The 15,503-nt window shown below is 36.5% G+C and overlaps 2 protein-coding genes across 6 annotated transcripts in view; one reads left to right on the forward strand and one right to left on the reverse strand.

The window, feature by feature from the left end:
- Window positions 1-943: 943 nt before the first annotated feature.
- Window positions 944-6,261, reverse strand: LOC143211883 (uncharacterized; the record flags this gene model as incomplete). The annotated part of the gene is given in 4 exon segments (XM_076429970.1): window positions 944-4,990; window positions 4,992-5,033; window positions 5,035-5,070; window positions 5,924-6,261. Coding segments are annotated over 4 exon segments (531 nt in total), but the record flags the coding sequence as incomplete, so codon positions are not given.
- LOC143212299 (uncharacterized) overlaps window positions 6,182-15,503 on the forward strand; it is a 34,928-nt gene continuing 25,606 nt past the window's right edge. For 3 of the 5 annotated variants that reach the window (XM_076430928.1, XM_076430932.1, XM_076430931.1), the window contains exons 1-2: window positions 6,182-6,340; window positions 7,433-7,604. The gene's annotated coding sequence lies outside the window, so the exon portion shown is untranslated. The other 2 variants (XM_076430929.1, XM_076430930.1) reach the window with 2 other exon arrangements.

Here is a 15,503-nt window from a genome sequence, read left to right on the forward strand (position 1 = left end):
AACGAGTGATTTTGACTTGTCTGGCAGTTCCAGCGTTAAATATTCACGGTGCCATTGGTTCGTTTTTCTCGGTCTGTTTTCCGCGTTTTATCATTGCCTCTATTTGAGCCGACAGCGGACCATTAACGTTCCGGAGCACTTGCAGATAGAGCACGAAGGGCTGAAGGGATGCGTTAGCCCCAGCCACCGTTACGGAGTCCTGTTTTATCTCTCCTGAATTCCTGAACGCTAACTCATCGTGTCTCATTGTGATGTTGATGTCACGTTGGGAGCGGAGCATGCCGGCGCATTGATTTGCGCGACTTAGAAATTGAAAACCAGACTGCACGCGCTTGGTCGCTCGCCATTTTGAATTTAACATCGGTCGTCGATAATGGCAAACCACTGTTAACTGCACCTGCTAAACGGGGAAGATTAGTTCGACCGTTAGTTATTAATTTTTGTTTCTCAACCTGGTCAAAGTCTTTCCACAAATTTCACTTTCTAATTTTCATGCACTTTAAAAATGCAATGATTCGATTAAATTATGTACAATATTAATGTCTATCGAAATGGTAAATAGAAACGTAGTGCGATATTGGGTTGACAAGAAAGTAATTTCGGTATTTTAATGTGAAATATTTTAGGTTGGAAAGAAAGTTCTTGCGGTTTTTATTATAAAATCAAAATAACAAAAACCGTAAGAACTTTCTTTCCGACCTAGTAGAACCCAATTCTTTTTATTCAGGCAATGAACTTTAGTGAATAAGATATTTTCCCTTTCGTTCGACGATCTTTTGCAAAAAGGAATAAATAAGAAAATATTTGATTGATTAAAGTTCATCGTTTGAATAAAGATTTTCGGTTTTATTTCACCTTAAAATACCGAAATTACTTTCTTGTCAACCCAATAGTAAGATTTTATCTAAATCCACAAACACATTAAATATTATTAATAGTTAGACATTAAATAAGTATTAGTGAGGCCGCATCGATGCCAATAGTTCACTCTCTCTCTCTCTTAAGGATTGAAAATACATATATTAAATACGTAATACGTTTTGTGTGTATTTTTAAAATTCTTTCTTTGCACTAAATTGTATTAATAATCATAGGTATTCGATTAAATTAACGATTCAATTTATTTAACATAAATCTTCTTCATATCTTGACTGACGATTTTAAAGAAGTGAATGGTAGAACCTAATGTGGGACATTTTTAGAATATGTTAGATACAAGCAAATTGTCTGAACATTTAGGAACGTGTTCTCAAGCTCATAGTCTCTCAGGCGACACCATAACTTCGTAAAAGTAAGTTAATGTGTCAAAAACGAGTGTCTTTTATGAACTTTTTACTAATCCCACGATTTGACTAATTTCTATGCCTCAATTAGCATTACGCTAAAAACAGTTATGTAAATTCGTAGATAGCGGTGTGTGTATAAATATAATTTTCTGTCATTAACACTTCAAAAATATTTTACAGTGTCCGAGGAGTTCCGAATCCCCCGAGATAGTGCTAATTAACTACCGTCAGCTTCGAACTGTGGAATATTAATCAACCTGGGATATTTATCGGTGTTTGTCGATCAATCTTGGAAGGAAATGCCCATAAATAGGGAATCGAGAATTCGAGAATTCGAATAAAACAATGGAATGGTGCAAATAATGCGACGCATTGTAAACACCTGTTATTAAGTCATACATATGCGAGTACCATAAATCCGTGAAAGAGAGTGACGAGATTATGTCATCGTTCGGTTCTCGTGAAAATAAACGTAAGCGTCGAAGATCCGGAATCATCGATTCGAAAGGAATCGTGCTTACGGCATCGTTTTCAATGTTTTCTCACTTTATTACGTATACAGAGACTTTGTTATTCGCGGCAGTGGTGTCATAGATTATGGTTCTAGCAATGAATTAACAATTTTAGTTTAGAATTTTCATGTTGTTCATGCTGCTGAATCACAGAGCATATAATAATAATAAAATTGTTTATTTCAGCCTCACGGTTAAGATATTCGATATAAAATAAAATAAAAGACACTATATCGATAAAAATAAAGTAAGTTTTATTGTAATAAATAGTTTACTAACTTCACATTAAATTATTGTGATTATTATTGTGATTTCTTGCAGGAAATAAAGTGAAGCAAAATTTATATGGATAAACTTTAATCACGGCAAGTAGTTTTATCGTAATAAATATTCAATTATTTTTTTCATATTATTTTTCGCACAAATAAAATTACATAAAGCAAAAGACACTGCTGCCAGATATTTCATCACTATTGTCTCTTATTCGTATGGTTAAAATTGAATCTTGAATAATTGATCTGTTTTGTCTCTGATTGTGTCGGCAGATGCCGTAAGCTCGCGCGTGGATTAACTTGTGTGGGCCAGAACAAAGGGGAAAAAGGGAAAGCAAGGCGCCCGACTGCATTATCTACGCTTGAAAATGAAATTATTTACTTCGAACCGGCGTTCTTTTGTGCCCTCGGCTTAGGCGATTTCGAGAGACCGGTTTCATTCTCAGGTATTCGCGAACCAGGTATTCCCCCTCGAACCAACAACGTTAACAACGTGGATGAGAATAGACTCCGGAACGGGCCGGGTAAGAAACTGTTTCAACGACCAAATAATAAGCTAAAAACACCGATTTCGCATGCTAATTTTCCGTATAATAGCCATCATCCTCCTCAACCTCGCTTTAACCAACAAGAACCGTTTAAAGTTTATTCGTCACGTAAGCCGCAAGAGAAACAAACGCGTGAGATAATTATAGTACTCGACATTATCTTCAACACTCCATCACACTTTTATCAAATATTCGCCCTCCGCATGCTGTGCCAGAGTCTCTCTCATTCGTGACTGTCAATATACATTTTATTCCGACATAAGACGACGCTTTTTTATTTCGAAATAAGAAAATTGGGTTAAACTTTCACTCAGGGGACCGAACATTTTCAACTTTGCTGAATGCAATATTATACAATTCAACGAAAAAATGATAAAACTTTAAATCCTTTCATACATTCTCAATAACTGCTGGTTCGAAGATGGTCCCGAACCATCGTCTTATATCGGAATAAAACTGTATTAGTCATAGATCTAGAACTCGCAGGAGTCCGAGGGATAGATAATTCAGATCCTTGCATTTCTTATATACGGTAAAAGATTTCCAAATTACGCAGATGCTAAAAACGGCCTACGCATGGTTACAAAATATTTTATTAAAAAGGTTATCGGATTTTTATGAAAGAGACAGATTGAACATTCTCATGGTAAATGATCGTAGAAAATGATGATAATCACTTCAATAATTTATACTTCTTTCGTCTACACTTCCTACAATTTAAATAAACTCCAAAAGAAAAGTCAATCGTTGAAATGTACATATGTATCCCGCTTATCAAGATTTGTATTAATTCATCTCAGAAATTCTATTTCAGCGTGGTATTCATAATTTAGCATAAATGAATAAATAGGTCCACTGATCTCGCGTAATTTTCATATCCGTGCTCATTTGGTATTCTCGATAATGAAACATTCCATTTGGAATTATTTATGCATCGGCGCGTTTCGACGCGGTGCTCGTAATCCGTTCCCCGAACGAAAGAAATGTAATTTACATCGAGTGCATCGTAGGTGGTGCGTCTCATTACGACGGAGGAAATGATTGCTGGATGAATGAACGACACCGAGTGGGTGGCTGCGATTGCCACCAGGAACGGAAGGAGCGAAAGTGAAACGTTCCATATTTTCATCCACATTGGCAACGTGAAAAATAAATGTTTGCGTCGAATCGTGCCCGGTGGCGTAAGAATATTAATTTTCTAATTGCGATATCTTTAATGTATTCCTAGCGTTCGTAACGTTATAGAGAATTATTGGAATATTTTGCTGGAATCTTAATATTACGAAGTTTTCAATCTGCTTGTGTCATAACTAGACTGCGGATCTTTATGCATTTATAAGAAAATTGAGAAAATGAAATTCATAATAGTAGGAGAATTTTCAAAATTGAAGATGTCGATATATGATTTCTCCTCTATCAAAATCATTAAGGAAAGAATTAACGTCCAATTTGGTTTCTATTTCTCGCAATCGACACAGACAATTTTTATTTTGTCATATCATAACGTAATGTAGACTTTATGCATTTACGATAAAAATGAAAAGATAAAATTCATAATAGTAAGTGGATTATACACATTACTTTAAACGTATTAACATGACATATATAACACGATTGAAGGAAGAAAACAATTTTGATTTGAGACTCCTGTTTCTTGCAACAGAAAATATTATTTTTATAAAAATCCGCAGGCTTTTATATGAATATCGTAAATTTTCATACTACTTGTGTGTGTGTCTGAAAGTGTTAACTGACTTAATATGATTTTTATAATTAATTAGTAGACTGCGGATCTTTATGCAAAATAAAAAATGTTCGCATTGATTGCAAGACACAGGAGTCAAATAAAAATTGTATTCTTCTTTTAATTATTCTATTAAGCTGAAAAGAATACATTGACGTACTTAAATGACTTAATAAATGCATAAAATCCGCAGTCTATATTAATTGGGATCATTTTGAAATACATAGGATCTTTTGGTCCAACAAAAATGGCACTTTTCGGGTAGAAAACAATGAGCATCGTTAACATAACGTCTAATACAAGAATTCTTTTAACACAGGTACGAAATAACTGCGCAATATCTTGTAAATCGAAACGAAAAAATTGGTACTTCCGTGAAGTAATCGACCTTGAATTTGGCGCAGTCTGTTTTCAAATAAGCTCGAGGCATCCGCCGGTTGAATTCTGTTCCCCTTTCGCTTGTACCATGGATTGAGATAATCTGTTAAAGTCGAGAGGTACCATGATCATCGTTCAACGGGAAACAAAAACTGCTTGAAAAAGGACGTAATAAGCCGATAAGAAATCGCTCAAGGTAAACGCCGACCGGTAGGCATGACCGATTCCCCCCTTCTTTCACCCTTTTTCTCGCTATGACAACTTCCTTCATCAGGTCTCCTTCTGGAACACCGGATGGCGTGAAAGTATGGGGGGCAGTGGTGCTCAGATCTGGAAAAATCATTATGAAAATTTTCACACATTTTTAACGCGTCACATTAAAATTAAAATTATAATTACAATTTTCTTCGTTCCAAGCTCATTAATTTTTTACTTTAAGCCTCATTTATATCTCATTAATATCTTACTTCAGTTTTTTGAAGCAAAACTTATCACAATTAAAAATTAGGCAAAACTTTATTCGCTTCATAACCAGTTAGAGTGAATTAAGAATACAGTGTATAATTATTAGACAAAATAAAAATTCTTTTAATAAATTATACAAAACAGAAACCAAATAGAAATTTCTTTCTCGTGAACATTCACTGTTTTCCTTATAAAGAGTACATTAAATTTTATTTTTCTTTGAACTGGTTCCAGAGAGTTAAAAATACAATATTATTGTATGAGACAAATAATATTAATGCTATCAAAATTATAAATTATAAAAATTACCACATTAACTTCAACGTTTCGATCTTAATTTAGATCATTTTCAAGAAATAATTACGTTTGTAAATTATAATGCCTGATGAAATAGGTTGAATTAAATATTACATTAGGAAATTGTATTAAACGTTAGCAAACATTATATTTTAATTGAAAGCCTTCCCACAACTAAAAAGATCTTCAATTTTACTTAGAAATCTGTTTCTCATGTTCCTTCTTCAAATCTCAAATCGCAGAGACCACAGTCCAAATTTTCGGAAGAACAGCCGTAAAATAATTTCTTCCAGGGAACAAACCGCAAAACAATTTCGCCGAACAGGTCTGTAAAACCTTGCAAATTCTGTGGTAAAGCTAACACGTTCAATAACATCGCGCGAAGATCCACTGCCCATAGGCCAATCACCGGTTTATTCAAATTCGTTTTATTTGAGTCGAGAGACTCGCCTGGCGCGTGTAGAGCCTGGCTTTTTCAATTTCCACGAACACTGCGCAGGAATAAATGAAAGTGTAATCGTCTCCTTCACCTGGTAAACAATGCCCTGGTCGATTCAAAAAATGGTGGACGGCTGGAATGTTCCCTCGTTTCGAAGAAGCATTCCTCGCGAGCACCGTCACCTGCGGCTCACCTGGGTACGTTGGATTGGAGGCCCTCTGACACCTGGTACCTCGACTTTTGTGAACACTTTGGTGGGGTCTCGGGAGTCTCTAGAGACGCGCGAAACCGGAGGCCTCAGTTGTCACCGCGACACCAGCGGAGCAACGTTGCGTTGTTTATACTTCTGCAAATCGGTCGTTGCTGCCAAAAACCATTTCTTCTTCGGTAAACACCACGGTGAGCTTCTGGATTCCTACGACAATTAAAATCGGGGACCTGGTTCGTTAAGTTCGCTTCAGAATTGTGTCGTCTACCCACGGGGACTCATCGCTGCTACCAAAAGTCATCATACTTCAGTGAACATCTCAGTGAGGTCCTGGGTCCCTATAAAAATTAAAATCAGACACCCGGGTCGTTAAAGTTGTTCCATTCATAGTGTCATTTATCCACGGAGAACTCGTCGTTGCTACCAAAAATCATCTTTTACTAAACACTTCGGTGAACTATTGAAACCTTGTAGAAATTGAAATGGAAGACCAGGTTAATTAAAATCGTTTCATAATAGTGTCATTTATCCAAGAAGGAACTCATCGTTGCAACCAAAAATCATCCTCTTTTCTAAACACCTCGCCTCGCCTTATAAATCTTATAAAACCTATAAATCTTTGAAGCTAGGGCCACACTCTGAAGGAACATCAAGGAATTTTCCGTCGCCTCCTGTGTTTTAATCGGTACACTTAATAAAAAATGAAGAGACCAACAAAAGGTGCGACAGAAAGGTTGCTCGCTGTTGCTCCAGCGTAGACACAGCTTAAAATTGAAAATCGAGGAACCGGTTCGTCGAGTTCGTTTCGGAATTGTGTCGTTTATCCAGGAAGAACTTGCCAAAAATTTCGATGTTAGTGGAAACATTGTCGGAATTTTGGAGATCGTCCAAAATCCTCAGGTCTCGAGACTTCATCTGTCATCGTGCTACCAGCTACAAGAAATAGCTCGCAGCTCCGTTAAGAATTTCGTGAGAACACCAAGTTCCAGTATTCGCGAGTATTTAGAATCCGAATTTTGTTCATCGGAAGATTTTTTGTGGAACACTGGTCCCAGGATACTGATCTCGAGGAAGCACGAGACGGAACGGCAACCTTGATCGATTTTTATTGCATCCGGCAACCGCTCGGCTCCACGTGCTCGCTTGCAATTAGCCTTTATAGACGATCAATTACCGCGGCGTTTCTAGGTTTTTAGTTAATAAGTGCTCGGAAATAAAACATCGGTGATCGATAATCCGGAGTTAATTGTTCACGTTCTTTTTTTCGTTTCATGGGACGTTAGAGAGAGGAATTCGAAGAGTGTCTGCGCGGCGAGCGAAAGAACTGCGTGCTTAGTGAGTTTAGTATTTTCACTTGAACGTCCACTTGCGTGACCTCAATAGCTTCGTGGGAATCGATCAAGTTGGTGGATCTTGTGTACCGATGGATCTCGAGCCTCGCTAAATATTCCTCAGGTATTTATACGGTTTTTACGGCCGTGCATTGTTTTCTTTAATTCAGGACTGTGTCGCAATTTCGTAAGAGACCTGACGTGTGTCGTTCAGCGTGACGCGGAAAATTTATCGGAGTCGCAGTGCGTAATACAAACGTTTTCGCGTACACGTTAAGCCGACAGCTGTACAGTGTCATCAAAAACACATTTGGCTGGTTTGATAACGCTGCCGCGGTAGTATTGTGATTGGTGACTTGACGACTGTGAAAGCAACGCGTGTTGTGCCTCGTTGTAAAAAACATTTGTTTCTCGAATCGTTGATAAATCGCCTTTCGGACAAAATTTTACGATCACCTTCTTTTCCTTCCGTTGAACAAACTGTTGCAATTCTGTAGCGTCTCTGTAACTTAAGAATAATACATAATTGGCAAACTATTGAATACTTGTGACATAAAAAAGTATCATTATCCAAAATATTGTTTACATTATTAAATATGTTAGTATTTAATCAATTACTAAATATTCATTTATTGTAGGAGGTATTATATTAATTTAATATCCATAGAAAGAAAAAAATCATATAGAATGGAATTATTCTAGATCGGAAGAAATGTTTGTTTCGAGTTAAAATAGCTCCGAGTGCAAAAATTTTTTTAAAAATAAAGAACGTGAATTTTCTTTACTGATAAACTGCAGATCTTTATACAAAATAAAAAACTGCATTAATTGCAAGACATAGGAGTTAAATAGAAATATCATTCTTCTTTTAATTATCTCATTCCCCCGGAACTAGTACACTGACGTCCATAAATCTTTCTAATATATATTATAATGTTTTCGTATATTAGTACTTTGCATAAAAGTTTGCTTTATTTTAGTACTATTTAATAGAATCGATATGAATATCGATATGATTATCATATACAATATATTGTGTAAAAGAAAACAAAATGGGAGGATATAAAGAAAAGGACACAGATATTATAAGAACCTTAAGTTATTAAATTTCAAAAAGAATATCAGTGCACAAAACGCTTTGGCAACGCGTTTAGAAGCCAATCAGCAGGAACGAACAAAACGACAAGTCATCCGGTGGTGAACGAACGAAATATTCTTTTGATTGGCTGTCGGGGTCGTTCAAAGGGGTCCTGTTCATAGCTGATTTCGACTGAAAGGCATGAATGGATTTGGCGAATCGCATAATAAGCTTTTCAGTACGATGTTATCGTTCCTAGACTCGCGATAACGTTCCCGAACGATCATGAACCCTGAGAACGGTTTGTAACTGGAGAATTTAATTAGAACAACCGCAGGTCGCACGTGCGAAGCCCCCACTCATGTTCGACTATGAGAACTGCTGTTATGCAGTGTGCGAAATGTGTTGAATTATTTACCTACGTTTCCTTTTTCCATCTTGTACGCGACATGGAAAACATTTGTTGACAGAAATGGTTAACTGCGAATATTTATGCGCAATAAAAACAGCCTGAGTTGACTCAGAAATTTAATGCGCACAAAAACGTATTTTTCCTTTTGATAATTTTAATGACGTCGAAATACATAGTGTACAAACATCCTGAGATCTTGAGATTTTTATGTGTCTTCACAGTTTTATATTTCATTCAATTGTCCGAAATATTGTAGAACTTGTACAAAACTGTATTTTTGTCAGCAACTAACATATGTAGAACATTTAAATGGAGTATCTCGCATGCACAACTGCGATAAAGAACAGCGCGTCGCACATTAGCAATTCATAGCTATAAATAAACACGTAGATAACAATAATGCAGTAGCGATTCCGTAATACAAAGTATTCCAACACATTCCCGTAACCTTCGCAGCAAACGAAAGGAATAGAATACACCTTGGCGGAGTGATAATTGCAGAGAACGCCTGTGCACCCACGACAATAGGCTTGCCGCCATTGTTACGGACAAGCAACACAACACGAAACGCATAACCGGTAATATTAAGTTACAAGATACACATGCTATAATGATCAGTAAACACTTGAAATCAAGGGTTATAATTTTATTGAGAGCGAATCGAAGAGAGTTCATCCCTTGTATTGACACATAAAATTCTTGACCTATTTCTCCTAAAACAGAGTTAGACGAATTGCAGGACCTTTCTCTCTGCCGACTAAAAATGCAAATTCGAATATGGTATCGTTCCATTCGAATTATGAAGCGTGTCTACACGTAGCAATTATGCGAGAGGCCGATTGAATTTCTATGAGCACGGTTGCTAAATCAAGTTCGCAGGACTGCACGCGATAGACGGCTCTTCAACGGGATCCATGACTCCATTTTCACGCTGGTACACATCGCGATTGACTAATGCGATTTTAATTAACGCGCGTCGGTGCGTGACTGTCTTTCTGCTCAAATTAAAAAGTATTTTGCGCACGATCGGTATACAGGCTGTTCCAAAAATGTTTTGCTTCCTTGAAAGGGCTGATTCCTGATGTCATTTGAAGTAACTTTCCCTTTGCAAAAATTGTTCTCCGCGGCCGCATTAAGGAATAATTATTATTTAATACTTAAAACTTTTTTTAACAATGTAAAACTAGTATATTAATATTATAACCCTCGCAAGGTAAGGTCTAATAACACATAAATAGTATGGTGCTGATCTCTTAGACCCCGACAAATGAATTTCATAAATGGCCTCGTTTCTAATAAAGGGATAAAGAATAACGGAGGATAAAGAGTTATTCATAATCTAGAGATTTAATTTTATTCGTATAAAAATTCTTTTCAAAAATCTGAAGCTGGGGTCTCCGAGACCCCACATTACCTTTCGAAGGTTAAATTCGTAGTATATTCGATTGTCAAATAAATCAAGAACAACAAAAGTAAGTTCCAGTTGAATCCGGTAAATACGATCGTTATAATTAAAAATGAATCTCTCCACGAATTAGTCTTTCAAGTGCCCCAAGAAAGGTGTTAACTTCAAAAGAGTGAAAGCTCGTAAATCAACAATATGAACGAAACCAATGCTACACGCGCGTTAATGAAAATTCGATTTCGGTCAGAACGGATGCATAAATAATGTCGTAAGAACAAAACCAAGTGAATGGTCCGTTTATCTGGTGCAGCGGAACCGCCCCGCTACGTATGTTAATGCAATTACGTAGCAGGGGCTAACAAGTTGCCCCACTTGTTTAACGTGACGACGCGTACGATCGCGATTCGAATGTTTCGTGATTACCCGTCACTCGAATCGATTGTGCTTTCCGGTGCCGTGCGTCTCGAGTATGCAGAAACAGGTTTGTTTAACAACAATTGACGCAGCACTCCGGCGCGCCGCAACGAGATGTCGTATACAAAACACCGCCCTGCCACACGCTCATTAATGACCGCGCGGCAATTAATTTATTATTATGTTTACGGGCTGAAGCATTTTTCTGTGTGACGTCTGTTGGTCTCGTTAACCAGCACGACATTTCGCACGAACAACTGGGCTTGTTTCCTACGGTCGTACGCGTTACGTAATTTTATGAATTTCTGGTTCTCATCGTTGGCAACTCTCAGTTTTGGCAGACGCGGCCACTGCCGTACCGCGTATCGCGCAAATAGAAACACCGTTCGTTAGGATTCAGCGTCAGAGTGATCGAGGAATGTCGATATTAATTTGTGAATGATCGATAACACTGCAACAAAATCACTATCTTTTGATATAAACCTGAACTGTCTCGCATGTTTTGTTCTCGCGTAACACCTCATTCTTTTTTTATCAAACTCGTGCATTTTCACTTTATCAAAATCATGCATTTTTACTTTATCAAAATCGTGCATTTTTACTTTATCAAAATCATGCATTTTTACTTTATCAAATCATGCATTTTTACTTTATCAAAATCGTGCATTTTTACTTTATCAAAATCATGCATTTTTACTTTATCAAATCATGTATTTTTACTTTATCGAAATCATGCATTTTTACAAAAATCAATGTTTTCGAAAACGTCGCGTGATAGAGCAATTTTACTTTCGGATTTGGTTTTAGAATGACACACTCTATAAGAACCGCCCAACAGTAAATAGTTGCTGAACAAAATTTGTGCTGTACAGTGTAATTTCTCGTGGGAGGTCGATTCGGAAAGTTATTGCAACGTGTGGCTATTTTATTTATTTTATTTGTCGATTTATTATCATTTAATTTTTGTCTTTAATTCTTTTTTAAATCACGTGACACATAATTTCATCACTTCGCAAATGGTTAGTTTTTTGACAGTCTTTAGTTAAGTCAAAGATAAATTGTAGATTTTTTTATAAATTGTTATAACACTTTATATTAATAGCGATAGCACTTTTACTATAATCTTTGAGATTGTTATTTAAAAGGAAATAATATTGAGCTTCCTTCACATACAGCCAGCGGCGTAATGTGTAAATGTTTATACAAACATTTTTGGTACTTATCAATTTGGGTTGATTGGGTAGGCGCAGTTGTTTTAACACCAGATTGGTGTTAGCCCAGGCCCCAAAATCAATGGTCCGCCGTTGAGAACAAGAGGATATTAGCAAGCTCTGACGTAGCCGGAGTGGGGAATAAATAAAACACACAGACGTTACAAAGTAAAAAGTTAAGTTCTGAGAAAAACAAAAAGGTTAATAAGAAAACAGGAAAGCAGTGTGAACTGTTGCGTAAAGATCACAAATAGAGCGTCGTATTTTATATTAATTATACTTTCCAAGAAAATTACACATCGTTTTTTCTTTCTCCGTGTGAACACTTATAGTTTCAAAGTCTTGCGGCAATTAAACGATCACTATCTGGTAAAAACATTACGAGTGCGAGAGAGAAAGAGAGGAACAAGCGGATACGAACGATAGTGATTTCGCTCGAGTCCAGCCTCATGATTAATTCTTTTGTTTCGAGGTCAGTCGACAAATGTGAAACTCGTTGTCGAGTTTTCTAGGATTCAAGGTGCAAGTTTTCATCAAGTGGAGATTTTTCTATTTGTTTTCTAAATGTTAGAAAATCGTATAATAACGGACTATACTGCTACGATAAAATGGAATAAAAATGGTAAAAGTTCCAATACTTTCTAAAGCTATGGCTTGCACCAGTTGAACTCAAATTAGTGTTACAACATTTACAAGTGCATTCTGAGCACATAATCTAGACGTTTTACCATTCCGTAAGTGCGAAACAGTCTTGCTTATCCTACTTATACATATGTAACGTATTCAATTACGTATGCGTTGCTTAATTTTCTAGAACTGTGCACGTTACGACCCTGTTAGTAATTCATGCACAAGGTTTTACATTCTGGATGAAAAAGTAGAATTTATAAAATGGTAGACTTTAGAAGGTATTGCCTCAAAACGTTTAAACGGTACATGTATTACAAATTGCAACAAGTCCATTACCATCTCGGAATATGGATTCTTCTGCATTTATGCATGTATGACAAAAATTATAGAGAGGACTAAATTCTTGTTACTACATCGTAGAATTGATGCAAACAATTTTTCTTTTGTATAAAGATCCTTTAAATATGCACAAGTATGTGTATCATGATTTTATGCATTTATGACAAAAATTAAAGAGAGAAATAAATTATTGTTTGGTTACTGCATCTTGCACTTGATGCAAAGAACTTTCATTTCATACAAAGATCCTTTAAATGATAACCAAGATTATCAAATATACAGAAGTATGTAGGTGTATAGCATGATTCTATGCATTCATGACAAAAATTAATAGGTGGAACTTAAGCAGACTCATTTTTCCAGGATTGCAAGGGTGCGGAATGCGCGTTCTAATTTCTCGATAATACAAAAATGGGGTTTTTCAGTTGTTAGAAACGCTAGATAAAAAAGATCGATCTAGACCGCGATCTCGTCGCACGACGCTCGGTATATAGTACGTCATCGCATTCAGCGATCCCCACTCCGCGCTCCAGCGCTCCCTACTCTACTATGCGTTCCCACTCCGACTCATCCCCACTCTACTGACGCACTTCGCACCGATGGAGCTCAGTCAATGTGGTGTTCCGTTCATTCAGTTCCGTTTCGAGCAATTTCGGACTCCATTGAGAGAGTATTACTATATCTTGCGTTCCATTTCAAAAAGACTAAAAAGTAGAAAATAAAAAAATATATAAAAAAGCTTTAAAAACCACGCTTATATTAAAATGCACTAAAAAGGAGAAAATAATTTTTTTAGTCATTAGTGACTATAAATAAAAGCATGGAGCGCCCACGAAGATTACGTCAATATAATTTAGCGCTCGACGCTTTTATTTATAACCACTAATGTCTAAAAAAATTATTTTCTCCTTTTTAGTGCATTTTAATATAAGCATGTTTTGTAAAAAGCTTTTTTTTATGAAAATCAAAATTTTGCTAGCCACACATGCCATTCAGAGTCGCCAGATTAATACTTGTCTAGTTAATTAATACTGTCTGTATCAAAGAACAGCCACTTATTTCTGTCATGAACGCATAAAATCCGCATAGTCTAGCGATTGGGAATGTTCATTGCGTCAGAGGATCTCGTTCGGTCGATCGTCGAAGCAGGACCGATCGCACTTCGGTCCAATTTTTACCCACACTTGGCTTTCGGCGACTGTGAGCGAGGCTTTACTTTCACGTCGCGAGATTCGAAGTTAATATCCCGACGATGTTGCGCAACATACCGCGCAACGTAATGAAATCGAGGCGCGTCGTGGTTCTAAACACAATGATGTGACCTACCTATGGCAGGGCCGGTGTTCGGGTTACCGGCGTTACTGCTGGAAATAAGTCATTTCTCTATTAAGCCTCTTTATGCGGCGCTCACAATCACGTCACCATGACGAAGGGTTTACTGAACTAACTCGGACCACACTCGGAAATGCCCGGAAAGTAGGAATCATAATTGGACTGCGGCTCTTTATGCACTTGTCGCGTGTGCTAGATTTCACGATTCGGGAAACCGCGTACAAGGATTGAGTGCTGTTATTTGATAAAAATTCCTTTTGTTTGGCTTTTATCACATCTTTATCAAAATAGGAATTTACATAAAACTTGTTGGACATGTCCGGTATTTCTAAGGTCCAGCCACTTTTTTATTTCATAACTCGGAGTAGATTGTTGCTAAAATGCTAGCTAATAGTTTTCTTTATATTTTTACTCCATCATTGTAAAATATTTTACTCGTCTTCAATTTTTTGAAATTTTAAGAGCATTTCAAGATCAGTAGTTTACATATAATGTAGAATGTAGATAAAAATCGCAATGAAGGGTCTATTTTGTTTTAGTTCGGTTTTTATTTGTAATATGTGAACGAATAAATGAATTTATTTAATAATTCCTCGCAGAAGTATCCAATTTTTCAACGATCTGCTATTAGACAATTATTTAAGCACCTGTTGTCACGTAATAGTTATGCAAGAGCTTACATATGGTAAATTTTTTTAATTAATTCCAGATTTGTTTCATACAATTATTTTCGACGAAAAGATCACAGTTTAATCCTTTGCACTCGGAATTATCTTCCAATTTCCTTGCCAACAATTCCCTACTATTTTGAGTGTTTCATTTGAAATTTACTTCAAAGGACAGTTCCTTAACTGCTACATATTTTAAACAATTTTTCTTACTAATTATATTAAATATTACTCAAATTTTGTTGCAATTCATATTTGTGGAGCTTATACTTGTTTTTAATTAAAAAATAAGTCAATGAAATAAATAAAGAAAGAACGAAATACATACATAAACGCGTTTTATTTACATTTCTCTTTCTCTGATGTCGAGTCATACTCGACAAAGGAGTGCAAAGGGTTAAAAATACGCAATTTTTCGAGAATCGGGATTCAGAAACGGAGAACGGAAACAGTCCACTCTCCGCAGCGGAAGATAAACGCATGGTGCTCCATGGGAATTCACGGGCAGGCATTATCGTAGCATCCTGTCGATAA

This window comes from Lasioglossum baleicum, chromosome 9, assembly GCF_051020765.1.
Source record: "Lasioglossum baleicum chromosome 9, iyLasBale1, whole genome shotgun sequence".
Lineage (NCBI taxonomy): Eukaryota > Metazoa > Arthropoda > Insecta > Hymenoptera > Halictidae > Lasioglossum > Lasioglossum baleicum.